The sequence below is a fragment of the Herpailurus yagouaroundi genome, unplaced genomic scaffold, assembly GCF_014898765.1.
Source record: "Herpailurus yagouaroundi ecotype Mexico unplaced genomic scaffold, PumYag 163, whole genome shotgun sequence".
Lineage (NCBI taxonomy): Eukaryota > Metazoa > Chordata > Mammalia > Carnivora > Felidae > Herpailurus > Herpailurus yagouaroundi.
Genome location: NW_024412404.1, coordinates 20,308,150 through 20,335,117, shown reverse-complemented (window position 1 = coordinate 20,335,117; position 26,968 = coordinate 20,308,150). Strand labels below are relative to the sequence as shown.

The 26,968-nt window shown below is 51.2% G+C and overlaps 1 protein-coding gene across 3 annotated transcripts in view; it reads right to left on the bottom strand.

Annotated features, from left to right (window-relative positions):
• TSPAN14 (tetraspanin 14) overlaps positions 1–26,252 on the bottom strand; it is a 54,345-nt gene extending 28,093 nt beyond the window's left edge. Inside the window, exons 1-2 of one of the 3 annotated variants that reach the window (XM_040485586.1) lie at positions 26,102–26,252; positions 571–668 (exon numbers count right to left, since the gene is read on the bottom strand). In XM_040485586.1, coding sequence (XP_040341520.1) covers positions 571–651 — 81 coding nt within the window. In that variant the 5' untranslated portion in view covers positions 652–668; positions 26,102–26,252. Of the gene's footprint in view, positions 1–570; positions 669–16,503; positions 16,615–24,224; positions 24,335–26,101 lie in introns of those variants that run through there. The other 2 variants (XM_040485587.1, XM_040485585.1) reach the window with 2 other exon arrangements.
• Between the last annotated feature and the right edge of the window lie 716 nt (positions 26,253–26,968).

Here is a 26,968-nt window from a genome sequence, read left to right as displayed (position 1 = left end):
CCACCGGCTGCCTCTTCACTCATACTCTGGTCTCAGTCCTTAAGTCACCTCCTCAGAATGCCCTTCCCTGACCACCCTAGCCAAGGAGCTCCCTACTCTGTTGCTCAGTAGGCTACTGCCATTACGGATTACACACAAGCACCACAAGGAACAGGGCTTTATTGCCTGCGTCCACTCTTACCTCCCAGAGCCTAGAACAGGGCCTGGCCCACAGTCAAAAGGGCACTAAGTGCCCTGCTACCGACGTTTCATGGGGCTCATTCCCAGGCAGGGAAGCGGGAAGACAGACATGCGTGTGGGCCAGAGTTTCAAACGTTCCTAAACCTCCGAGGCTCAGGTAGGGGCCCATTAACCTGGTTTTCAATCACCTTGGCCTTCCCTGTCACTGTACTTAACAGTCTGTTTTATAATGGACTTGTCGCTGGTTCTGCCGGCGGCCGGGGGGCGGGGGCTCATTAACCCTGCCCACCTTCTCCTGCACAGCCTCACAGGGGGCCTGGCAAATCAACGGTTCGTGAAGAATCACGATCTACTGAATAAAAGACTAAGCGGCCGCTCTCGATAACTCACCCAGAAGACGATGTTGTAGCTGAAAAGGAGGTACTTATACCAGCAGCTGACCTCGGCGTTAGAGTATCTATAATAGTGCATCTTCCGAGAGGCGGGATCTGTGAACAGACATGGGAGCGATGAGACGACAGGGTCACTTACAATAACATCTCCCCCAAACTGCTCCCCAAGAAAGAGCAAAGGTGAGGCTCATGCACAGACTCCAGAAATCTACCCAAACTGTCTCCCCGTGTTCGTGCACGGGTTCAGGCTTCAGTTTACTCTCAATGCCAGCTGTAGACTGGGCAACAACCACATTCCTTCAACTCTCCAAAAACAGCCCCGAAAAGAAGAAGAGATTTCTGAAAGAACGCAGAATGTCGGTGTTCAAAGTGTCCCCGGAATTCCAGGCCTTCCCAAACATCTATCTCCTCATCTCTGCATTGGGTGTTGCTGGTTCCACTGCTTGGCAGAGGAAACAGGAGTTAGGAAGGAAGGTTGTGGGACTTGCCCAAGGATAAGACAAAAAAAACCCGACAGGGCCCAGGATCTGAACCCAGGACAGCGGGGTCCCCAGTCCACGTCCTCTCCACCCACCACTACCCGCGGCAGAGGGGCCAGGAGTAGAGGGAGTCACCAAAGAAACGGGGGCACTGAGAGGCACGTCTGGGAAGGAGAGATGACAGGCAGGCATGATCTAACCGAGGCCAGTAAAGACGCCAGAATTAAGGCTCCATATTCGTTCATCCAACATTTTCTGAGATGACCTCCCAAGCTCTGTCCTCACAGAGGTGAGGAAGGTGGAGAGACCCCAGGAGCATACAGCAGCCAGCATTCGCCCATGCCTCTCTCCCCTCCCTTGCCTGCTTAACCTGCCCTGCAACTCGCCCACCACCGTTTTGGCCTCCAGAGGCTGTGGGTAAAAGCTCAGACTCCAGAATGCTCTGTGAACAGCACAGAGGGTGAAGTGGGGGGCCCTCTTTTTCTTTTTCATCTGTGTTCATCCCCCAAAGCCCCTCAGAGAATCCTACAAAAAGGAAGGTGCCCTCAAAAGGGAAATCTCAGGACCTGGCCCGCCTTTACCTGATGGGGAAGGTGGGGGGGGCGGGGAGTTGGGGGGGGGGGGGAGTCTCAAGCTGACCCTCAGGAGGCAGGATCCAGGGTTCACCCCCAGGCCCCAGTTCACCTCCCACTTCCTGGGGTGAGGGGAGGGGCACATCATAACAGGGCCCAAGGCAAAAACAAACAAGGCTACTCCAGCAGTGAGGAGACAACCCACTCACAACCGCCGGGAAGAATCCAGCTACTGCCGCCTTGCCGAGGAGCGGCTGCTGCAAAATCCCTTCCTGGGCCTCAGTGGCCTGGCCACGGGGCTCATAATGTTCTGAGAAAGTGGTGCCAAGCAGGGACATGAAAACCACAGCCCTCTGGAGATGAGTGCTGTGGCGGCTCAACCCTCCTGGCCACAGAGCAGAATCAACAGGCACCGAAGCCTGGACACCACGGTCTGCTCACCTCCTCCCTCCAGGAGGGATGGGCGAGTCTGGCCGGTCAGGTCTCAAACACCAGCCAGGAAGGGGACAGCAACCTGGCAGCCCCCTGTCCCCACCGTCAGAGCCGCGCTTGCACAAAACTCCCCTCCGAGGATGAGGATGAATGTGATCCCAGGTACCGAAGGACACCGCTGGGGACAGGGCACACAGGAGGCCTGAACACAGCCTGGGCCACGCAGGGCGGCTACAAGACCACCGGGGGCTCTCAGGCCGAGACTCCTTCCTTCGGCAATGCGACCCGACCCTGGGCAAGTTCCTGCCCTCTCAAGGCCTCAGCATCCTCAACTGAAACTGATCCCTGATGTCACTGGTGTTGAGGGACCCAGCTGACAGCATCAAACGACTTATCCTAAACACAGATCTCAAGGCCTTACCCTCTGCACGTTCTGATAAGTGGGGCTAGGCTGGGGCCCAGAATCTGCATGTTTGACAACTTCAGACTCGCCTAATGTACTAAGTATCAGCCCGGGCACCATGGACTGCCGTCCCTCTGGGGATCCTACAAAGGCAGAAGGACCCCGCTAGCTGTAGGGACACAGGACAGACTAGGGCTATGGTAGCGACAACTCTTGGTAGGCAACTAACTAAAAGGGAACCAACATTCACCCATTTGTGTTTCACAGATTACAAAAACCTCAAAGCGCTAAGTTTTCGTCCGACTTCAGATGACTGGCTTCATGCATATAGAAAAAAAAAAAAACAACTTTTTTTAACCTAAATCTCAGGTAAGTTCCTCACAGTGAAACAGTCAACTTGGCTGAAAATGCCCCAGAAGGCAGGAAAATGTTCAAAACGGTAGAAACCCTATTTCTGTTTATGGACAAGACAAGCCTGCTCCTTAGAACTGTCAAATACAGCCCCCTCTTCTTCGTGGTTCCTAGAGACGCCTGGAAGGTGGATGGCCATATGCTCCATAGAACGGAACCCCAGAGATTGGGGGGGGCTACTCAGGCATAGTACCCAAAAGTTCAGGAGTCCTCGAGAGTACTCTTTGGACACCAAGGAGGGTGGTCAGAGAGAGGGAGACATAGAATCCGAAGCAGGCTCCAGGCTCTGAGCTGTCAGCTGTCAGCTTTAACCCAACCATGGTAAAGCTCTCGCTCAAAAGCTTTGGAGCAGTAAACAAAGCCAGTCCCCCTTCTTCCTCCACAAAGAAACCAGCTAATTAGCACAAGTCTGCATGTTTTCCAAGGTAGTGGCAGCCTCATCCCTGCCTTCTGCTTGGGGCCTTTGGGAAATGATTACTCTGAGGTGAAACAGAACTCTCAACCTGGAGCTCCCTGTTCTTCAGCTCCGGCCGGTTAAGCATGACGAACATAGAAAGGCCACAGGAGGGGCGCCTGGGTGGTTCCATCAGTTAAGCGTCCAACTTCAGCTCAGGTCATGATCTCATGGTCCGTGAGTTCGAGGCCCGCATCGGGCTCTGTGCTGACAGCTTAGAGCCTGGAGCCTGCTTTGGATTCTGTGTCTCCCTCTCTCTCTGACCCTCCCCCATTCATGCTCTGTCTCTGTCTCAAAAATAAATAAACATTAAAAAAAAAAAAAAAAAGAAAGAAAGGCCACAGGAATTCATAACCACGCAGGCCCCAGAGGGGAGAGTTCTCTGCAGGGCACCTGGCCTCCCTCACCACAGGTTTTACCCTCTTTCACTGTGGCCCCCGAAGGCCTCACTCCACAAAGACACACAGGCAACCGGAAAAAGCTCTGCTTTCACAGACGTCAGGGTCCAATCCCACACCCAGAGAGTCTCAACAACCATGACATCAACTCCAAGCCCGTACCTTCCTGGAGACTCAGACACTTGGAACTGCACTAGCCAGGTCCACACCAGGGAAGGACTAGGAAACCCCTGATCACCCATGACACCGTGCACCACACTCAGACACGTCCCCTAAATGCCTGTCATGCATGACCCATTGCACCACTTTTGTTGGACCAAGATAACCCTGTGAGGTCTAGGCGTGGGGATGTCCCAATGACACCATTTCCCCATCCAACTCACAAAAGAGGAAACTGTTGAGGGGAAACATTTCAGTCTTTTGTCACCCACTTGTTTATTCCTCCCCGTGGGAAGAAAAGGCACTCAAGTAACCATAGGCGGGGAGAGTGACCCCACTTCCCCACCCCCAGGGAGCCTAAGGAGCAGAAAGAAAGGCTGCTCCTCTCTCTCTCTCTCTCTCTCTCTCTCTCTCTCTCTCACTGCAATCTGCCCTGCTGGCCTCCGGCTGTAGAAGCAGGTCCCTAATGTCACTGTCACCAAAGATCTCTGAATGTAAACCAAAGGAGGTAAAGGGAAGATCTGTGTGGACCCCAGTCCAAGCCACGCCTCCAACACAAGGCCCTGGGGACCTCAGTTTGGGGAACGAAGCCAATGCTGAGCTCCAGTGGGTCTGGTTCAGTCGCTTCACAGCCTCAACGCCCTGGCCACCCCACCTGAGTGTTACCCACGCTGACACAGCACCCCGAGAAGGTGACAAAGGCACTGGTGCCGAAACTAAAGCCCAGAGCTGACCCAACATGCAGCCAAATGACCCCGAAGTAACCGTGGTCCCTGACAGCTCATCTTATTTGCTAAACCAAGTCATATCAGAGGAACGCAGAACTCCGCTCTCTACCAACTAAGGAACTTAATTAAAACCAATACCATTGAGGGACGCCTGCTGGCAAAGCCTGTAGAACATGCAACTCTTGATCTTGGGATTGTAGGTTCGAGCCCTATGTCGGGGGTAGATATTACTTAAAAATAAAGTCTTCAGGGGCACCTGAGTTGCTCAGTCGGTTAAGCGTCAGACTTCGGCTCAGGTCATGACCGCATAGTTCGTGAGTTCGAGTGCCACATCGGGCTCTGTGCTGATGGCTTGGAGCCTGGAGCCTGCCTGAAATTCTGTGTCTCCCTCTCTTTGTTCCTCCCCTGTGTGCACTCTGTCTCTCTCTCTCAAAAATAAATAAACATTAAAAAAAATTTTTTTAATGAAACATAAATAATGTTTTTGGCAGCCACAGCAATTATGACAAAGGGTAAAAAATCTACAATGTCTAAAAATCCATACTCAAAAGACTCCAGTTTTAGACACAAGGACAAAAGAGACGGACATTAAATGAAAGGGAAGGACAATATAATGAACAGATGAGAAAATGTTCAACATCACTGGAAATGAAACCGAACGACGATCCAGAGATGCTATCTCCTGTTACACTATTTAATTTGACAAAATAACCACGTAGCTGCTGCTGGCAAGCCCGTGATGAGGATGCCAAGTCCGTGATGAGGATGCCAAGTTCACACCTTGCTGGCAGCAGAGTAAATTGTTACCACTCTTTGGTAAGCAATATGGTTACAGACACTCAAAACCAAAAAAAGAAAAAAAAGAAAAGAAAAAGAAAGTCATACCCTTAATCCAATAAAGTCATGACTAAGAATCTGCCTCCAGAAAATAAACCAACAAAAGAAAAAGAATATGCATTAAGTATGAAATCTGAACATCATGGTTTGCAATTACAGAACAATTTGTAAGCATGTGGTTGAAGGCCAAAATGGAATATAAAAGTGTGGAAATGGTTGCATGGGGGGGTAGACTGCTAAGTGATTTTCTAGAAACGTTTCCACTGTTGCACTTAACCATTACCACCTCTGCATTATAAATGTAAATTGGCCATTGCTGGGGGGAGGATGTGCCAACCTCCAAGGATGTTGGCCCCCCCAACATGATGACCTCTACGGTCCTTGTAGACAGGGCGTGTCTACTTTGGGATTCTCTCAGCCTGTAAGATTCCTTCCTTCTCCCTCTCCCTGTCTTATTGTTAATTTAAAAAAGTAGCACGTGCTCCACTGTAAAATACGTGAGCAGCTCAGATGTATGAGGAGTAAATGGGCAATGAGAAACCAGCAGACGATGGCTTTCACATTTTCACCATGACCCACAGTAAGAAACACATGAACAAAATCAAGCCAGTGCACACATACTCATGTGCACAGCTGAGCTTCGTGAAAAAATACCTCCCTTTTTGTGCCCCATGCATTCTAGATTTGGGGTTTCAAGTTTGTCTTTTTCAAAATCATGCCTGCACAGAATCCAAAAAGCAACTACCATACACGTTGTGTTGAGAAAAAGCAGCTTGTAGGCCCTTCCCCCTTCCAAGGGACCCTTTCAACTTTCCAGCTGATCTTGATAGCTATACCCCAAACAGCTCTTAGAAATGTCCATATATAACACGCTTGTGTTACTATTCCTTGGCTTTTCAGTTTTAGGTATTACCTACCTACTTCCTACCCTGGAAGGTGACGATGTAACTTTTTTTTTCATGTTTATTTTTGTGTGAGAGTGAGCACATATGTACTGTATGCCCGCGCGCGCACACACACACACACACACACACACACACACACACCCTCTGCCCCTGGCAGAGGGACAGAGAGAGGGGGACAGAGGATCGGACACAGGCTCCACGCTGTCAGCAGGGAGCCTACGCTGGCTCGAACTCACGAATCGTGACATCATGACATGAGCTGAAGTCAGATGCTTAACCGATGAAACCACCCAGGCACCCCACTCTATTTACTCCTATAGAAACCACTTGCCCCCCACCAAGCTCCCTCATCCTTCTCCTTTCCTGTATCTCCACTCCAATTACAGTTAAACTCTAGCAATGGCTAGAGTGACTTTCAGAGTTTACATTATCATGACCACTTCTAACATCAGGGAGAGCCATATAAATCATAATTACTTTTCCTGCACAACTTTTTGTTCTCTGGAGTTAACGATTCTTTTATTTTTCTGTTTGCTTAATTTCCTATAAATTTATCCATAGTCAACCCCAAATTCAATGCCAGTTGTCCAAGTCTCCTCTCAGTAAGTTCACTAACAGCAGATGTTCTGTTTGTATTTCTTCTTCCAGAAGAAAACTCTCCTGGAGCTTATGGAGCTGCTTCGATCTGGACTGGTACCCAGAATTCCCTTTACCTCAATTTGGGACACAGCCCACGAGAGATCCAGTCTTTGCTCACCTTGGTGGAGAAAACTTTCAGTGCAAAAGGCAAGTTTTTTGAACCCTATATATCTGAAAACAGGTTTATCCTACCTTCACTCTTGAACAAAAGCATGTGAACGGAATTGGGAATCAATTTCACAGAGAATGACAAGGCATCACTCTACATCTTCTACATTCCAGCGTATTGAGAAGCCGTGAAGCCACTCAGGTTCCCCATCTGTGTGTCTGATGCGTTTCTTTCTCTGTATGAAATTGTAGGATCATCCCTTTCTCCCCAGCATACTGAAATTTCAGGGTACTGGTCTGGGTTCACCTTCGCCCACTTGGTTCAACATCCAACGAGTCCTTCCAATATGGAAACCAATATCCACCTAGGAAATTTTTTTTCTTGATGATTTTCCCATTCTTTTTTTTTTTTCTCTGTTCTCTCTCTCTCTGTAACTCCTACTAGTGGATATGGAAACCCTGCATGATCCTTTGCTCTGTTATCCATCTCTTCATCTTTTTTGTTTTCTGGAAGAACTCCTTCAACTTGATTCTCTAATTGTTCTGATATTTTTGTCCTGCCCTCATTTTTTAAACTTTTAATAATTTTGTTTTCAAAATATTTTTTGTAGCAGCCTGTTCTTACTTCATGGATACAAAATTTCTCTGATCTCTGAGAAAATGTCTAATTTTTTTCAAAACGTTCTTCCCTCTAAATAGCATGTTTCTTCCAAGTGGCCTTTTTTTTTTCCTATTTGTTTTGCTTCCTTTCATGTTAGGCACCTTCTTCAGATGTTAATAATCCTTAGTAATCCTCATGAGGAAGAGTAAATGCCTAAAAACTAACTGGAAGCACTGAGTCCTGGGGCAGGTGAGTTTTTGTGAAGATGATCAGGCTAGGCCATTTCCTGGGGAAACCTTGTTGTCGGCATCGTTAATTCTTTCCTCTGCGGCCAGTCAGGTTCCCCAGTGAGGTCTCTTTTAAGCTCCTACCTGGAAGGAAGGGGGCTGGCTGTCATCAGTGTTTGAGAAGCCAAATGGAAGTAGAAGGCTGGGGAATGAATGTGGTCTCCATATGCACCTCCAGGAATACCTGGGGTTTCACAGGTCCCTGGTTTTTTCTTCTGCAGAATAAATCCCCAATGTCCAGCTAAAGGGAAGAGGGCATCACCAAACATCACGGAGGAAGGAAAGCAATCCAGGTATCCAACCACATCAGCCACTTTCAAAGAATTCTTACATTTAGCCACCTCAGATGCTCCTCTGCACCACGCCCGAAAATAACAATGTGGGTGGTGACACCAACTTCTCTCATTATTTTTTAATTTTTTTAATGTTTGTTTATTTTTGAGAGAGAGAGGGCGCGTGCTAGTGCCAGCTGGGGAGGGGGGAGGGGGCGGGGGAGGGGGAGGGGGAGGAGGAGGGAGAGAGAGAATTCCAAGCAAGCCCAACACTATCAACACAAAAGCCCAGCTCGGGCCTCAAATTCACGAACCATGAGACCATAACCAGAGCCAAAATCAAGAGTCAGGCACTTAACCAACTGAGCCACCCAGGTGCCCCCCAACTTCTCTATTTTAAACTGGGTCACTCATCCATCACTGGCTTGCAAATTGTTTCTTGTTGTTTCCTTTCCCATCCCCCCTATCCTCATACAGATTTCTTTAAAAATCCCCTTTATCTTAACTTTTGTGAGATTCTACGATAAAGTAAAATTAAGCATGTCCACTCGACCCACCAATTTTACCCAGATGTCTAGGAAGACTTCAAAATATTTTTAGTTGCCATCTTTTTACTGAGCAAAGTGAAAAACCAGGAAGCATAACTTATCACCATATAAAAGAAAGGGCAAAAAAAACTTTGCAGATGTAACTAAGACTGACTGATCAACTAACCTTAAAATAGTGAAATTACCAGAGTGGGTCCAATGGAATTATGTGAGCCCTTAAAAACAGAGCTTTCTACCAGCTGAGGGCAGAAGTAATCCGGAAGGTTCCAAGCATGAGAAGGACACAGTACATAATGCTGGATCTGAGATCCAGGAGCCATGTGCACAGAGCAGAAGATAAGGGTAGCCCTGGCTACCTTTACAGTCCTACAACAGTCAGGAACTGAATTCTGCCAATAACTGGAATGAACCTGGAAGTACATTATTCCCCAGAGCTTCCAGAAAGGAACGCAACCCTGCCAACACCTAGATGTGGGCCATGTGAAATCCTAAGCAGAGATCTCAGCTGAACTATGCTGTACCTGGATAGCACTGTCCATCCATAACCTGAGCTGGAAACCTGCCCTCCCCACCCCACCCCCATTACCCATCACTCATTCTCCAGTCAGCCATTCACCAAGACTCAACTTTTCCACCTGGCTTTCAAGTCACAGGCCCATGCCAGTGAAGGGCAGCCATATTCCCAAGGGAGCTGGGGGCCTGGCTGTATCTCCAAGTAGCACATCCTAAGCCTCAGACATTCCTACCACCCGAGAAGAGAGTCCTCAGAGCCCATTGGGTGCTGGGGAACATTCTCGGGCCAACGAAACAGGTAGGCCTAAGGTGACAAGTCAAGGATAGGAATGGTGACTATGGAAGGGGAACATGTTCCAGTGAGAGAGAGGATCACAAAGGCAGGCCAGAGTAGGCTGCCTCATTGTCCACAGGAATGAACCTGTGACCTCAGCCCCAAGGCACAGCCACCCACTAAGGGGAGGAAGGCTCAGATCCACGGAGCTCAACGTCTCGGAGTCACCCTCAGGGTCAGAAGTGTCTCTGTCCTACTCTACTTAGGACCCAACTCCTCATGGCCAGGGTCTGCCAGAAACAGTGCAAACTGGACACATTGGCAGCAGCCATTCAGAGGTATCCAGAAGTCTGACTCTTCCTCAGGGGAGGACACTGCAAAGTCACACAGGGGTAAGGGTGGGCCACGCTCCCTTATCATGGCATCACAAGCACTGAGCCCCTGGCACACCGGTGTGGGAAAGGGAGATTCCCAGAGTTCGGAGACCAGAGGCCCAAGGGATGGCCTCCATGTGGAGGTCCAGGAAAGCCTAGGCTACCAGCTCTGAGCCCCAGCAGGCTCCCCCCGCCCCCCATGGGCCTAGGGTTCTAAGCGCCTAGTTTCCTGTATGAAACCTTGAACTTAGCAAACAGCATTATGAGTTTCCACCACCAAAACCCACAACCCAAATCCTGCTGAGTCTAAGGAGCGCCAAGGGGCCTCCTCGTCGATCTGGTGAGAGGAGACCTTTGTCTACACCAGTGCTGTTGCTGGGAAAGAAGCAGAGGGAGGGACAGAAGTGGGTCAATGGAGGGAAGCAGGGAGGCGAGGGCTCAGCGGGAAAAGTGCTGGGCCCAGAATGGAGGTCACCTAATCCAATGATTTTCAAACTTACTATTTTTATTACTTTTTAAGCTACAGGAGCTTCTGTTCAAAGAAATTCTGACCCAGAAACCCAGCATGAAGACAGGCAGAGCAGGTTGCTTGTCTCAGGTGTCTGGGAAGAAAGAGGAGATTCTGTGAGGAGCACACTTGAAAATCATGGGTCTCGTCCAGCTGATCCCAGATTCCAAAGAACATCAGAATCACTCAAGGAGCTTTTTCCAAACTGCACAGGGAGACTAGTTCAATAGAAGTGTGGCAGACCTAGAAATTCCCATTTTTAAGAGCTGTCCTTCAAAGCAGTCAGTTTGGAGGAACTCTCACTGGCAAAATCTGGAAGAATCTGAGCATCAGAATAAACGATCATAGTAATGGATTTTTAATTCGTTGAGTAAAATAAGAATCCTTGAGTCCACTCTAATATATATAAATGGATAAATAAACAAGTGGAGAAGAGAAAGCTCTTTTTTTTAAATAAAAAAAAAATGGTTTGTTTTTTTTAATTTTTTTTTTTTAATGTTTATTTATTTTTGAGAGAGACAGAGACAGAATGTGAGTGGGTTAGGGGCAGAGAGAGAGAGGGAGACACAGAATCCGAAGCAGGCTCCAGGCTCTGAGCTGTCAGCACAGAGCCCGATGCGGGGCTCAAACCCACAACCTACGAGATCATGACCCGAGCCGAAGTCAGATGCTCAACCAACTGAGCTACCCAGGCGCCCCAAAAAAGGTTTTATTTTTATGTAACCTCTCCATTCAATGTGGGGCTCCAACTCACAACCTGAAGAGTTCAAGAGTCACATGCTTAACCGGATGAGCCGGCCAGGTGCCCCAAGAAAGCTCCTCTTTAGCAGAATGCCAAATGACAAGTGCAGAAGGAATTAACGGAATTAAAATATCACCATTTGGCAACCATGACATAAAGATCTGTCAAGAATCTTCCATCAAGGATCATCAGTGGGTTCTTTTTTGGTCCGTTCCAGATGCTGCAACAAAACAGCACAGGCTGGGTAGCTTATAAAGAATGGAAATTTAGGGGCACCTGGATGGCTCAGTTGGTTAAGCGGCCGACTTTGGCTCAGGTCATGATTTCGCGGTCCGTGAGTTCAAGCCCCGCGTCGGGCTCTGTGCTGACAACTCAGAGCCTGGAGCCTGTTTCAGATTCTGTGTCTCCCTCTCTCTGACCCTCCCCTGTTCATGCTCTGTCTCTGTCTCAAAAATAAATAAACGTTAAAAAAAAAAAAATTAAAAAAAAAAAAAAGAATGGAAATTTATTTCTCATGGTTCTGGAGGTCCAAGATCAAGTACCAGTATGGTCGAGCAAGGGCCTTCTTCCTTTCTAGTTCAAAGCTGATACCTTTTCACTGTGTCCCCTACATGGTGGAAGGAGCAAGGGAGCTCTGTGGTGTCTCTTTTAAGGGTGGTAATCCTCTTGAGGATGGAGTCCTCATGACCTAAGCACCTCCCAAAGGCCTGCCAAATCGGACATTAGATTACAATATGTGAATTTGGGGGATACAAACACTCAAGACGGTAACAGGCTCTAAAATCAGTTGATAAAAGTTTGATGAGAAACAACATGTTTACATTATCTCAAAGCATCTCCCCATAGGACACTTATAAATTACAGAGAACATAATAGTAACTCAGCAGTGGAGAAACCCAGCAGATAGTACCTTGTTAACTAAGTCATCACTTTTTTCCTCACCAGTCATGAGTCAAGCCAACATCCATCCTGCCTGAGGGGAAACACTGAGAAGGACACCTCATTCCTGTGGTATTCCTGATGAAAATACATAACATGGGTCCAATCATAAGGAAGAATCCAAGAAATTCCAATTAAGGGAGATTCCACAAAATAACGGGCCTCAAGTCAAAGCATAGAGCTTGTGGCCATTTCCCTTAAAAAAACAAAACAAAAACAAAAACCACAACAACAACAAAAAAGAAATAAAGCACTAGCACAGAAAGCAAGTCTGGGGCCCCGAGATCTTGAACATGATTCATCAGGCATTCATCCAACTACAGGAGCACCATCGAGGTGGTGCAGGCCCACCCAGGTGAGGTGGGACTTAGTCACCCACAGCTGCTGCCCCCGCACCTTCTCAAAAAGCTAGATGCAAGAGGCCTGGCACTTTCCTGCCTTCTCAGTTGCTCTGCCCTCTGCCAGGGAAGGTGAAGCTGCCGGCTCACAGGATTGGGGGGGGGGGGGGGCCTGTGCCCCGCGATCATCACGGCAGGCCTATTTCTGAAACCCTAACTGCATCTGAAACGCCTACACCCAGAAGCCGGTTGCACACAAGATGTGGAGAATCTGGGCCCAGTTCACAGAGACATCTTCAACGTGGACAAGAACCCAGGAGGCCAACAAGCTGGGCCCTCTGTCCACTGTGAAATTCTCAACTAAGGGCCTGAGGCAAGGGCTCCCCAGACTGAGGATGAGGTGGCAAGCAATCCATCAGTGCACAAACTCACTAGGCCAGTCCCTCCGGGTGAAAAGGCTTTTGTTGTGGGAGACACAACACCTCGGGCTTGATCCTACGAGTCTGGACACCTGCTGCGTGCGGGGCACCCCGAATGAGGCCGTGGGGGTGAAGAGCTCACAGTGGGGTGGGTGCCTGACTCAGGGGACTCGGGCCACACTTCCTTCTACCGGGGACAGAGTGAGTCAGGTAGGTGCTGGAGGGCAGGATCGTGCACAGGAAGGAAGGACGAGGTGGGAAGCTGGTCAGGAAAGGCACCACAGAGCTGGTGGTTTCATCGTGAACGACAGGAGGGCTCCACATCTAGACAGTCACCAACTTGCCCTGAGACGGGGACACCGCACCACCACGTAACACAGAGCGACCAACTGTCTCTCACCCCCAAGACTATCCGAGGCGATTATCAACACAGCCCCAGGTGTGTCCCCAGCTCTGGGCCAGGCCCTGCAGATGGGATCAAGACACGCCAGAGCAGCTGCCCCTGCAGAGGGGAAACAGTTGGGGCCCTGCACGCCACAGATGTTCCGCGTGATGAGTGAGTCCCCTCGCAGGGAGAAGTCACTTCTGCTCCCATAACGGAGTCTCCGGCGCCCTTAGGGGAGCTGCTCCAGCGCGCTGCAAAGATTTGACCTGCGCGTCCAATGCAGACCTGAAATGTTCTCTGTGGAGTTTGCCCCACCCCCACCTGCGCTCCCCCAACAAAAAACTATGTAAGAGAACTCAGAATGACACGCACTGCCTCCTTTTCCTCCCATTTTCCATGCCTGAAACACAGAAAGATTGTTTCTAAAATGTTAAAAAACCCCTCTACGCAAAATTGCACAGCCCACGCTACAGTGTGCAGTGTTTTAAGACGACCAACCCACTTCTCTCCAAGGACAGCACTGGGAGCACCCCGTAATCCTGCTCCCGTCAGGGAACGCTCCAAGGCCAGGGCAGAGCCTGGCTTCTGGCCTCCTCCCAGCAATGCAAACAGCCGGGGGAGAAAGGTTCACAGAGCAAAGAAAACAAAACAAACTTCCCAAACAAGCTAAGAAAAGTGAAGCCTGCTAGAAAAAAAAATAAATAAAACGTCATGCATTGAAAACATAAAGAGGAAAGGAATGGAGGGGGGTGGGAGGAGAGATTTCTTTTTTTAAAAAAATGCAAATCAATGGTGGGACACTGCTGAAAAGGCTGAGAGGGGTCTGAGATCAGCGCTCAGTCCCGCTCAGACCCTACACGGAGTCCCTGAAGGCCAGGGGGGGGCCCCAGCAGCTGTGCAGGGAGCCCATTCTCCCCCAACCCAGCAGCACTCACCCCCACACACCCCACCAGAACACAGGAGGTGGGCAGGCGATCCTAGCGACATCAGGAAGGCCAGATTCAACTTTTCTCTGCTACAAAAAAAAAAAAATTTATAGTCCCCTTTCTGGAGTACTGCTTTTAACTTCGACATACACCAAAACATCTTTCTGTGGGATGTTTTGTGTTTCTACAAGAAAACAACATTTACAACCTGATTCTGATCCTGTCGTCCAGCTGGGACAGGCGGGGGGCGGGGCAAGTGGCACCAGATGGCTGAGAGAGGCTCCCTGCCACCCTTTCACAAAGGAGGGCTCCAATTACCCCCTGGGCTCTGTGCCCCAAAGATGACCTCGCCAGCAAGCTTGGGGGAGGTGCCCACAGCTGCCAGCCAAGGGGAGGGGGGCTTTCTCGGGGCCCCAGCCCTCCCTCCGAGACCCCCCCCCCCGCCCCCCGCTTCCGCCGGCCTCCCCACCCCAGCACCCAGGGATACCTCCAGAAACTGCACACCCCAGATGGCAGGTGCTAGGGAGTCGGAGTTGCCAGACTCGTTTCAAGTGGACAACTTTCAGGAGGGCAAGAGGGTGAGGTCTGCAAAAACCACAAAACAGACTAAGGAAGGTGCTAGAGCAACAGGCAGGCGGAACAAAGGTGTCTGAGCCAGGGCTTCTCAAACTTGAAAGTGTATGCAAATCACCTGGGAATTTGGTTAAAATGTCAAGGCTGCCTCTCAACAAGCTCCCAGGTGCTGCCACTGCGGCCCAGAGACAGGCCTGGGGGCCGTGCTTTGAACAGAGAGGGTGTGAGGTGCCCATCAGAAAAGCCACAGCACTCAAGAAGAAAAACAACCATTAGGGCAAGTCCGGGGAGGAGAACCTGGCCACCTTTATTGGGAGTATGTTTCCGGGGACACGGTCCGCGTTCCTGGAGCAGTGCGTTAATTCTGCGATTTGTGCGGTATTTTAGTGCATCCCCCTGGATCCGCACAGGTTATTTTTATTCCCATTTCACAGCTCTGGAAGCTACGCTAACCAAAGGACTTGGTGAAGCCGGACTCCCTGCCTCTTGGGCGTCTACCAAGACCAAAGGCCTCCTGTGACGCAGGGCATAAACACAGAGCCTAGGGCAGTGACACAGAGGCTGATCCAGGCGTGGCAGACAATGGGAGGAAAGCCACTGGGCCGGCAGGCACAAGAGGCCCAGGGGATGTTGGCTGGGTGGGGAAAGGCAGATAAAGGGCCAGGAACCAACCCTAAAGGGGCACCAGTGAAAGGGTGGTGTCGCCTTCTGGAATCTACAACAAAATAAAGGCAAAATTTAAACCTAGCCGCCCCCTCCAGATGAGGAAAGGGGATATTTACATACAGAAGGTGTCTCTATCTCAAGCGTTTTGTTTTCACTTTTATTTTTAATTTTTTTTAATGTTTGTTTATTTTTGAGAGCGAGGGCGAGCAGGGGAGGGGCAGAGAGAGCAGGAGACACAGAATCTGAAGCCGGCTCCAGGCTCCGAGCTGTCAGCACACAGCCCGAACTGTGAGATCATGACCTGAGCCGAAGTCGGAAGCTCAACCAACTGAGCCACCCAGGCACCCTGTTTTTACTTTTAACAGGCTGGCCCCATTGAAGGGAAGGTCAAATGAAGAGCTTAACTTTCCTCCTCCCCCAGCAACTCCCCTTTCACTGAAGGGATGTGGCCCTTCCAAGAGAAGAGTTACTCCCGCCCTGCCACACCCAGCCCCTGAGAACTGACAGTGTAGGGCAGGCCTCAGGGTGAGTGGGTTTCCCTGTGAAAAACGATGGACATCTGTGGGGTGACTCCCTCAAGAACCTAAGGAAGAAATGGCCTCCTTAATCCCATCTGGTAACATTTCTTCCCCAAAAGATCCCGAGTTGGCAAGAGGGGCTCTCAAGGTAGTGAGCAGCCATTTTGGATTTAGATTCAAAGAATTCAAAGAGTCATAGCTAAAAAGTTTCCAAAGTTCATCTGTGCAACCCTTCCATTTTCCAGAGACAGGCACCCATGGAAATGAATTGCCAAGGTCACCTCGGAAAGAGCCAGTGGCACAGGTGGGACTCAACCCCAGCCTTCTACCTCCATGTGCTTTTTCCAGAGCACCGTGCCCCAATCGTGAGCTTTCCCAACCCTGCCCGGGTCCAGCTACCGGAAAAGCAGCGCCTGTGTTTCAATGCATGTGAAAGTTAACTTCGCTCTTTTTTGCTGAGTCTTGTACAACATTTGCTAAAATGATACTCCAAAGTGCAACCCTATCCAGGGCTGGAACTCACCTCCTAAGTTGTGAGACTTGGCTAATGAGGGACCGAGCAGAATCTGCCACCCCGAAACTTGCCTCTTTGGCATAAGGATTATCTTGATCTCGTTATTTTTTTTAAAACAGCAGGCACAGGAGAAGAGCTGAAAACCGGAATAGAAGTTACCGAAGGGAAATTTACATTTACAAGGGAAATCTCCATTTGGAAGGGTGTTTGCTCTCAGCACCAGGAAGATAAAGGTGACACTAAATCACAAGATACACAAACTTAAATCTGCATAACAACCTTACCCTGTTTCCAGGTCTTTCCCACCCAACCCCCCCCCCACACACACACCCCAGCCCCAACCATCTTTCTTGTGTCTTAAGCTGAAAAAGGTGATGGCATGAGCCATTTCGTGAAGTTCCTCAAGTTTTCCTGGATCTCTCATGCATGCAGGAGGTGGACATGTTACTAAACTTGTTTGTTTTTCTCCTGTTAATCTGTCTTTTATTACAGGAGGTCTCAGCCAAGAACCATGAAGGGCAGGGGGAAAATTATTTTTCCTCCCCTACAATCAGCCAGGCTGATCTCAAGGATGGATGGGTTTTGAAAGGGTAAAATAAAATACTAAACAAAAGAAAAACAGAGAAAGTTACTAGTGCTCATGCAAAGCAACTCTACTTCAAAGACAGGTGACTATTACAGATTCTGGCTGTGGTTGAGTTTAGAAAGCAGGAGATTTCTGGTTTGGGGTGGGCACAACTCCAGGAACAGATGCCAGGGAGTAGCCCTCAGCTCTGCCTGTTAACTCCACACGTGGGTGAGACCAGCCCCCCAGGAGGAAGCTTATTGTGCCAACCAAAAACTGGGGGAGGTGAGACACAGGGACAAGGGACAGGTCCCCTCAATTGGGAGAAAAATCCCCACAGACATACAGAGACCAAAATAAAAAAAACTCAACCACCCCTGCCACTTAATGCCAAGAGCTCTTCCTCCACAGACTTCATCACAGGGTGCCAGGAGGTAAAGGAGGACCATACCTGGTACCTGGGAGTAGCTTTTTCTGCCAAAGACCAGGAGGCTAGCATTCCCAAGGCGCTGTGTGTTCTCTCTCCCCCTCTCTCACACCCGCAGTGGCCACAAACAGGTGGGACCTCTCTCAGTCCCCACTGTACAAGTCACCATACTGATCCAGTAAGAGGCGGTGACCTTCTCTAACCAGAGATCTCAACACCCCTGGGGAGGCAGGGGTGCAGCTGGAGGAACTGAGTGCACCCAGGGGATTGAATGCCTTTGGCTCAGTGGAAAGACTCATGTCGTAAGGGCTTCCGCTGGTGCTGCACACCCACCGCGTGCCGCCGGCTGCCTGCCCAGCCTGCTGCCTGCCTGAGATTCAAGAGTCCGGAGACGGCAGAACAAAGGAAAATGGCCGTGGCTCAGGCAGCGTGAAGGCTCCAGGCCAGCCGGCTAGCAAGCAAGCTTTTCTGCATCTGAGTACTCCAGGGAGGAACAGGGGACACTGGGCCGAGCACTGAGGTACAAAGGAGAGGGGAGCCTTCGAGACTGACAGCATCCCAGGCATGCACCTGACCCCCATCCAAGGGCACAGCTGGGCCAGGAGAGCTCAGGCAGGACCCACTCCCAGAGGCAGCAAGCAGGCAGGCAGGTGGCTGATGGGACAGAGACCAGGCACCCCCACTCCTTGCCCAGCTGCTCAGAACTCTTCCCAGGGAGGGGGGTGGCTCCGAGCACAGCATGGAGACTTGAGAGAGGGGAATGGAGATCCTGATGGAGGTACCCAGGAAGAGCAGGGCCCATCCAGACCTCCAGGGATGGCGGGGGGGGGGGCGGTTGGAGGGCAGGGAGCGCTGGGAGAGGGCAGAGTCCAGGCTGGGCAGCTCAGCCAGCATCACAAAACACAAAAGGGGTCCCGGAGTGGCTAAGATCGGTCTACCAAAGACTTCTGTGAGCATAATGGGCTCCTGCTGCCAGCAACAATAGCAGCCCTGGCCACCCCCTCTCCTCCTCCCCTCCCCTGCTCAAAAAATTCACAATGGGAGGCAGCAGGAAACCAGGGCAGAGCCTGTGAATAGCTCCACTGTCAGGCCCCAGGCCCCACCTCCTTAGCCCTACAGGTCAGCCCTAGCTGCCACCCGGCCACAATAGGAACTTCTGTGCTGCCCAGGCCCCAGAGCCTCATACAACAGAGCTGTGGGCATGGAAAGCTCTGGACTTCTCATAGGGGCAGCAAGTAATACCAATGGTGAGAGAGACAGGGCAGGGGCACAGGCATCCAACCCACCAGATCAGGGTCACAACAGCCACCTTTCTATTTAGGGAGGGCTATCTGCCAGCCAGCCCTAAAACTTCCCCACTTCTAGCCCTGCCCAGCCAGAGCGACAAAGGGAAAAACTGTGGTCACTTCGGAGGCACATGGTGGCCACGGGGATGGGGAAACAGCCAGAGAGCTCCCAGAACTCCCAGGAGGATGCCAGGGGATGGCTCCCACGTGCACCATCTCTCATATTCCACCCTCCCTCTCCCCAACCCAAGCCAGGAGGAAACACTCAGCTGCCCTCACCGCCCCCCCCCCCCCCCCCCCCCCCCCCCCCCGCTTCTGCTCTGAAAGGATGGCACCTGCTCCAAAGAGAAAGCCCATCTATTATTTACACCAGGTGCCTTACACGTAGGCCTTTAAAATCACAGGGTGGACGAAGCTGGGGCTGCAAAGCAGGTAGGAGACGGGGATCCCAGAGCCACAGAAAGTCCAAGGAGGCCACGACAGGATACCTGACCCTCACAGCGACCCCCAAAACTGAGGGAGAAAGCAAATGCCCAGCCCCCGCTGGCTTCTCAGCCAAGACTCCAGGCTCACGCCCCCAGCCCCCCACCCAAGTCCCGCACACTCCTGGGCCTGGTCATACCCACATATTCGAAATCTCTCCTCCCTCCCCGGACCTCATCTGGCACTGGCTGCCTCCTCGAACTCTTGTATCACACTTTTGGGAGCCCACAGGGCACAGCCAACGGACGCAAACAACAGGTGCTCCGTGGAGGCTGGATAACCTGAGCTGAACCAAAACAGACTGCAGTGGAAACCAGGACACCAGCTCCGGACTCTGTCTGCAGAAGTAAATACAAGATCCCTCCGAGAAAGAAAAACTTGGAAACCTTCCTTCCCCCCTCTCCCGAATCAAAACAACATGCTTCCTTTCTTGTTAAGCACCCAGTGCCTAGACTCCTCCTCCAGTGGCCTATTACAGACCTATGAGCATGTGCAAGGCATTCCTGCAGCTCGGCTTCTAGAAGCCAAATTGGTACTGAAAGCAACCTCAATGTCCATCCATAGGAGGCTGACAAAGCAAATCACGGTTTACCATGCAGCGGAAGAACAGGTCGCTGTTAAAAAGAATGGACTAAAGCTACACTTTAGAGTAAAATTTACAAAGTACAGAACAGAGGAATTAGCATATCAGCAAGGGGATAATGGAGGGAGGACAGGCACGCTCACCTAGGCACCCAACATGTGACAGAGGCCTCATGGGAGCAGAACTGAAGAGGTCAGGCATGGAAATGCTCATTTTCACTGTATATCTTTATGTGCTTTTTTATCATGTATACATTTTAACTAAAAGTTAAACTTAGGGGCGCCTGGGTGGCGCAGTCAGTTAAGCGTCCGACTTCAGCCAGGTCACGATCTCGCGGTCCGTGAGTTCGAGCCCCGCGTCGGGGTCTGGGCTGATGGCTCAGAGCCTGGAGCCTGTTTCTGATTCTGTGTCTCCCTCTCTCTCTGCCCCTCCCCCGTTCAGGCTCTGTCTCTCTCTGTCCCAAAAAAATAAATAAACGTTAAAAAAAAAAAAAAATTAAAAGTTAAACTTAAATTGACATTTAAAATCCCTAGACACGCCTGGGTGGCTCATGTCAGTTGAGAGTCTGACTTTGGCTCAGGTCATGATCTCATGGTTGATGAGTTCGAGCCCCACATCAGGCTCCGTGCTGACAGCTCAGAGCCTGGAGCCTGCTTCAGATTCTGCTTCTCTCTCTCTCTGCCCCTCCCTCGCTCATGCTCTGTCTCTGTCTCTGTCTCAAAAATAAAATAAGCATTTAAATAAATAAATAAATACATACATACATATTTACATACAATCCCTGAAGTTTGTGGCTGTCACCACACACACACACACACACACACACACACACACACACACACACTCACACATGGCACCTGTACCCTGTACCTCTCCCTGCATGCAGCTTCTGGCATCTCCCTAGAACAAGGGGCTGAGGAGCAAAGTAGGGGAAGGGGTGCCAGCGTCTGTGATCCACAAAGAGTAGCACCACCTCAGAGAACTCCCTGCTCACTACTCCGCCCCAGGTCCCCACATACATACAAGCTTTCCCAGGAAGACCAAGAGCAGATTCTGACAAAGGCAGGAAGGAAACCAGAGGTTATTCCACAAGGAGGGCCACCTGTAGGCAGGTGCACTCTGCGGTGAGACCGTAAGCCCCCAAGCTTCAGGCCTGTGCCCGGAGGAGGCTGAACCGCAGGCATCCCAGGCCTCCAGCACGGACCCTTCTCCAGGGCCCTCCCCAGCCATCAGTGAGGCTCAAGATCCTAGTGGTACGAACCCATCCCAATTTTAGCAGTTAAAGAAAGCTATTTCAACAGATTTCTAGGCCTGGCCCAACTCCAAGTACAGGCTAAAAACAGTTTCTCCAAAATCCCAGCTCAAAACCCCAATCCCTTAGCTACTAAACCATATATGTATGTGTGTGTGTGTGTATATATATATATATATATATATATATATATATATATACCTTTCAGGAAATAGGAACTGCAAAATGGAGTCGTGAGATAGGTTTGTACATTTATTCCTTACTAGAGGGATACATATATGTTGTTTAAAAGCCTCCTTTAACTGCATGTCAATAAATACTCTGCACTCAGAAGCGCTGATGTATTTCCTCCAAGTGATTTTCCCCCTGAGGAACAATATAATAACCATCCCAGTCTCTCCTGCTTCTGAAGGGTATGACACAATGCCTACTGGCCAGACCATATTTGGGTGAGACCATCTGGAAGGCAGGGAGTGGTTCGTGAATGGAACTCTTTCTACCTAGCAGAACTAGGCCCCCACTCAGTGCCACCACACCCCCGGCCACCACAGCAAAGATCTCCTGTTGGCCTCAAGTTCACAGACTACCCAGGCCACAGAGAAAGAAGGCTGGAAAGAGGGGAAGTATGTATGTTTGGCTCCCCTATCCCATAAGACGCTCTCCAATGGCTGCTCAGTGTTCATCTGTAGCCCCCCAACCAGAGATTACAAATGAGATTTCACAACGAGCAGAATCAGGCTGGCACTTGGAGCCCTCAAACCTCAGCTGCTAGGAAACAAGTCCCCGCCCCTGTCGATGAGCCCGGAGCAACTCCTCGGCAGCTCTTTCCCCGAAATGCTAGAACCTTCCATCAGACCAAGACCAGCCTCTGCCAGACCTCTGCAACCATCTTCCTGCATGAGTGGGCAAGGCCCCCACCCCGAAGCAAGCACTGATGCTCAACAACCAAATCCTGCAGCATCTGCACTGGCACCTGCCCCACTACCTCACCTGTCTTCCCACAAGAAAGCGGTTCGGTTCAGGGCTACCCGCACCCAGAGGGGCCCTGGGCCACCTCTGCACCTGGGTACACACCACGCCCTCCTCCTGGCTCCCCGGGGAATGAAATCCCCACTGCTACCACCGCAGACTCTGTTGTCAACATGCCCCCTCAAAATGTATCCATATTTATACCATTACTTCTATTTCACGGGAAGAGGAGAGACATCGACTATGGCAGGCAGAACGAGGAAACAGAGCCAGCTTCTGGCCTGGAGCCGTCAGGACAGAGGAAGGCCCCCGAACCCACAGCCAAGAGGTTTTCTTCACACACCCTTCTTACTCACAACAGCAGGTGGCCTCCTTCCTAAAAAGTTGGCTGTTGAGATAGAAGGTCCCCCAGGAGTAGAAGACGCACCAAACAAGCTCATCAGTGTGAGGACTGACCAAGTAGAGAGGAGGGGCAGAGAGAAAGCAAGGAGCGTCACACACGGTTGGCTGGTTGCAGGGACGGGAAGGCCTTAAACAGGGGAAGAAGGCTGGGGGGCTCCCACCCAGAAGCCCCCAGTACACAGCCCAGACAGGGAGAGGAGACCCGCCCCCCTTCCCCCCCCCACCCCCCAGCAGCTCCCTGGGCCCAGCTCAGACAAATGAGGCAGCCCAGTCCCTAGGCCGAGAGGAGGGTGATGCACAAAGCTGTCAGACTGGTTTGCCCAGGATGGAGAGAGCAAGAAATACAAGGTACGGAGGCCAAGAAACAAGAGTCAAACAGGGAGGGTTGTCGGGGAGCCAAGGGGCTGTGTGGTCTGGCACCCAACAGGTCTGGCAACAGGAGACAGTAGGGGGGGCGGGGGCCCACAGGGAGCCCAGCTCCCGGGTCTACACTATTTCCTGGGTGCTCAGGGGCAGTCCAACAGGCTGAGAGGGAGGAGCCAGCAGTTGCTGAAAAAACTCGGTTTCTGGAAACAAGGAGAGCCACCGCTCCTGAGAAGTAAGTGGGAAGAGCGGGAAGCTCAGGCCGGGCAGGAACCGGGAGCCGGACCAGAGACCGCACGTGGGCTGCTGCAAGCCTCAAACACGGACGCACAATCTCTCCTTGACCAGACTTAGGCTCTTCTGAGCCCTCTGCTCAGCCAGGTCCGGCCTGGGGCTTCCATCTCCGTCCAGTTTCAGCAAGAATCCCGCTGGGTCCGTCTGGCCAGAATCCCCTGCCCTCCGTGTCTGACCAGTTCCTCCTCTTCCAATAACCCTCAGGTAACAGCTGACCCCCTAGCCAGCCTTCAGCAGAATCCTGAGGTCTGTTAACAAACCCCTAAGGCAGAAGTCCTTCTGTCTGCTGCAAGTCCTACATCAAGTCTGCTTTACTGTCTTCAAGTGTCAGAATAATTATTTCTTTAACAACATGGAGCTCCAAATCTTCCTGGTCCCCAAACGGGGGAACCACTCGGTCTGGGGCTGGGGCGGGCCTCCCCCACCAAGCTCCAGGGACAGGCCCGTCTGCCTGGCCTAGGGGTAAAGGCCTAAAATAAGACAGCCAATCTGCAGGCTGGTTAGACGTTAGGGAGGTCTCTTCACGGCAACGGTCACTCAGTGGGCAACCAGAGCCTCTCCTCGGAGCAGTTGGCAGCGGCCGGGAGGCCCCAATCTGAGGCTGAGGTGGCTCTTTTCCTTATGGCCAACTTTCGGAGAAGCCCAGGTTTCCTCAGGCGCCCCGACGGGCTTCTGAAGCTTGAAGCACAACACCCTGCCTTGGGACCATGCATCCTGGCGCATGCTGTGGCCCTCGGGCCTCTCAGGCTTACCACTTGCCACTCAGACCTCGGGATGCAGAGGAAAGAGATTCAGAGGACACTTGGTTGATTCCAGCTGCTGCTAAGGACTCTCTCCTGGGTGTCACCACTAGGAATTCCTCAAAGCCTCTTTTTGTTTTCAAAGCTCTCTGGGCCCTGCAGAGTAGCTTGGCACAGACACCAGCAGCGGGGACCCTCAGTCAGGGAAAACCCAGAGAGGTCACCAAACCTCTCTCCTCAGGCTCGAGCCCTGCCCGGTCCCTGTCCTGGTTCACCTCTCCCCCAACCCGCAGCCCTGCGGGAAAGCCCAGCCTCAGCTCTGCCAAATTCCAGGAAACACAGTCTCAGGCAGCAACAGGAGCTCACCTCTTACCCAGGATCCCGGGGGCCGCTGTAGAGCCAACTGCCATGACTCTTGCCACACAGCACAGGCTGACAGACCCCCAAGGAGAGAGGAGCCAGTCCCTCCAGTTACCTAGCTGATGGACGCCAGGATTCTAAGCCTTCTCTCTGGCTGCTCAGCAAGGGAAGCAGAACAGACAGACCTCAAGAAGTGAAGAGTTTAATCCCAGCCTGCCCAGGCCCACTTAAGCTCAGCTTACCAGGCCTCCAAGAGAAAAACCACAGCACAGCAGAGCCTGGCCCAGCCCCACCCAACCCCACCAAGCCCAAGAGCAGAGGAAGTGGGGTTCCCGGAACCAGCTGCTGGTGAGCACTCTGCTGAGCCCCAAACCAGAGTGTCAGGCCTAACATTCTGCTTCCCGGACCTGAAGTGTGCACTTGAGTTTTATAGTAACCCCATGAGAGACAGGAAGGGCAGATTCCTCCCTCATTACAGATGAGAACATCAAGTCCAGGAGGAGGAACAAAGAAAACAAAATCAAAGACGTGTCTACAGGGTCACTCGGCTACAAAGCAGATACAACCCGAAAGCTGGCCTCCCCACTGTCCACCCTACAGGCCGAACAAGGTTATTCGTCTTAATGCTTAACTGGCAGAGGCTCTGAACACTTCCTACCAACCAGGGCCTGTGCTGTTCCCACACAGGCATCTGCCCTTGTCTGAGCCAGAAAACATGCCGTGAGGGAGAAAATGGACGTAGAGACAAGTATGAGTATCCCACACAGATTCATGGAGGACACCGCTATAATGGAAGTAGAAATCATCCATGGCCTGGAACTCACTAGTCCTTGGGCCCACGAATGAATAAATGAAACCCAAGGAACCCAAGTCACTCGCGCAGGATCAGACCAGCAGGCTGCCTCTGCAGACTACCTGTTCCCACCCTAACACTCTTTCTTGTTCACCCTACCTCTGCCCTTCAAATGTGGCACTTCGATTCATCTTTAGCCTAAACAGTGCTTCTTTAATTCATGATCACTGTTTCTGGTGACACTCAGACCCAGGCCTTGGGAAGACATCACAGAGGAGGGCACCACGGTAGGCAGACGGTAAGCATTTAGTGCCACTCACCAAATGTTCCCAATCCCCTTCGCCACCCCACCTTGTAAGTATAAGTAGGCCCACGTGGCTGCTTTGGCCAGTGAAATGCCGCTTCCAGGTGGAAGCTTTAAGAGCCAGGGTGAGACTGGTCATGAGCTCTGTCCCCCTGTCCAAGGGACCAGGAATGTTCCAATTAATCAGCATGGGTTCCGCAGTGAGAACAACAGAAAGCAGATTTGGGACAGATGCGGTGCGAGCAATAAATAAACCTCTGCTGCTTTAAGCCTCTGAGATTTGGGGACTGTTACCACAGCAAACCCTGATCTATCTAGACAGATAGAGGCCGTGACTCACGCCCCAATCTTCTCTGCATGGCAGTGCTGGTCGGCCCATTCGCTGGCCCAAGGGAGGCTGAAGCTACTTCACCCGTCACTCAACAGGAGTTCCGGGGTGCCTGCTACGTGCCTGGACCGATGAGATGCTTTCAGAAGCAGGGGATAAAAGGGCCGCTGCATTGAAGGACCTAGTAGCTCCACTACGGGCCAGGCTTGTGCAGTGTACTAACCAACTTTCATACGAAGGCACGGTCTACATTAGAAATGAGAAAACCTGCTCACACTGAGACTTTAGGCGAGTAGTCTGTGACCTCTCCAGAACAGTTTCCTCATCTGTCATATGGGGCGTATAACATTATCTATCATACTGTGTCGTGTCAAGGGTTAAATGAGTTCAAGCAAGTGAAGTGTTCAGGAAAGAGCTTGGCATCTGTGTCCACCAAGAGTAAGTCTCAGTAAACTCACCGTTACCACACTCTTAAACCGTGCACGGAATGGCTTGCAAACTGGTCCGTAACTTCCACTAGGTTTTACATCCAGCACAGGTTGCCCAGGACTGGCACAATGGCACTCTGTAGGCAAGGCCAAATAGAAAATAAGTCCAATCTCTGAGCACATGGTGACCCAAGTGAGGCCTTAGATAATGTTTCTGGAAGCCCAGAACTCCCTGGCTTCCACTATCACCATGATTTGCAGGGTGGAGTCCCCTCCCCTCCAACACAGGGCAGGAGCTTTGTCCTCCCATCCTCAAATACGGGGAGGGAGGCACCCTCACCTGTCCTCAGAGATGAGCACAGCTGCCCAGTTGGTAAAGGAGGGAACTTCCCTGGGCAGCCCACCCTCTGCAGCCCCTTCCCCCCCATGCCTTTTCTTCCTAAAGGAGCCACCTCCAGAAGCACCAGTGGGCTTGCACTCCCGCTTGCCTGAATAATAATGCTGCCTAAGGGGAGACCAAGTACAAATCAATAAAACACCACTGAGCACCGACCACCTATGTCCAGGCTGGGCTGTAAGACCACACAGGGCCTACGGTCTCTCAGGGAGTTGTGAGCCTGGAACAGTGCCTGCAAACAGCACCTGGCACGTCTGGCACCCCACAGACTCTCCATCATGCTTTGTTAAATGACCTGAAAGTCACATTTGATGGTCCAAGCGGAGCAGTTCAAAGATGTGGGGATGGAGAGAGCAAGAAATTCTCCAGCTGAAGGTGGGAACAAAGTGCGATGCAGCAGGAGAGGAGGGGAAAATCCCTCTGGTGGCCTGTCTCCCAGACCCTAGGGATCATCGGACTGGGACAAAGTTTGGAGACAGTTGAGAGAGGAGCTAGAAGGG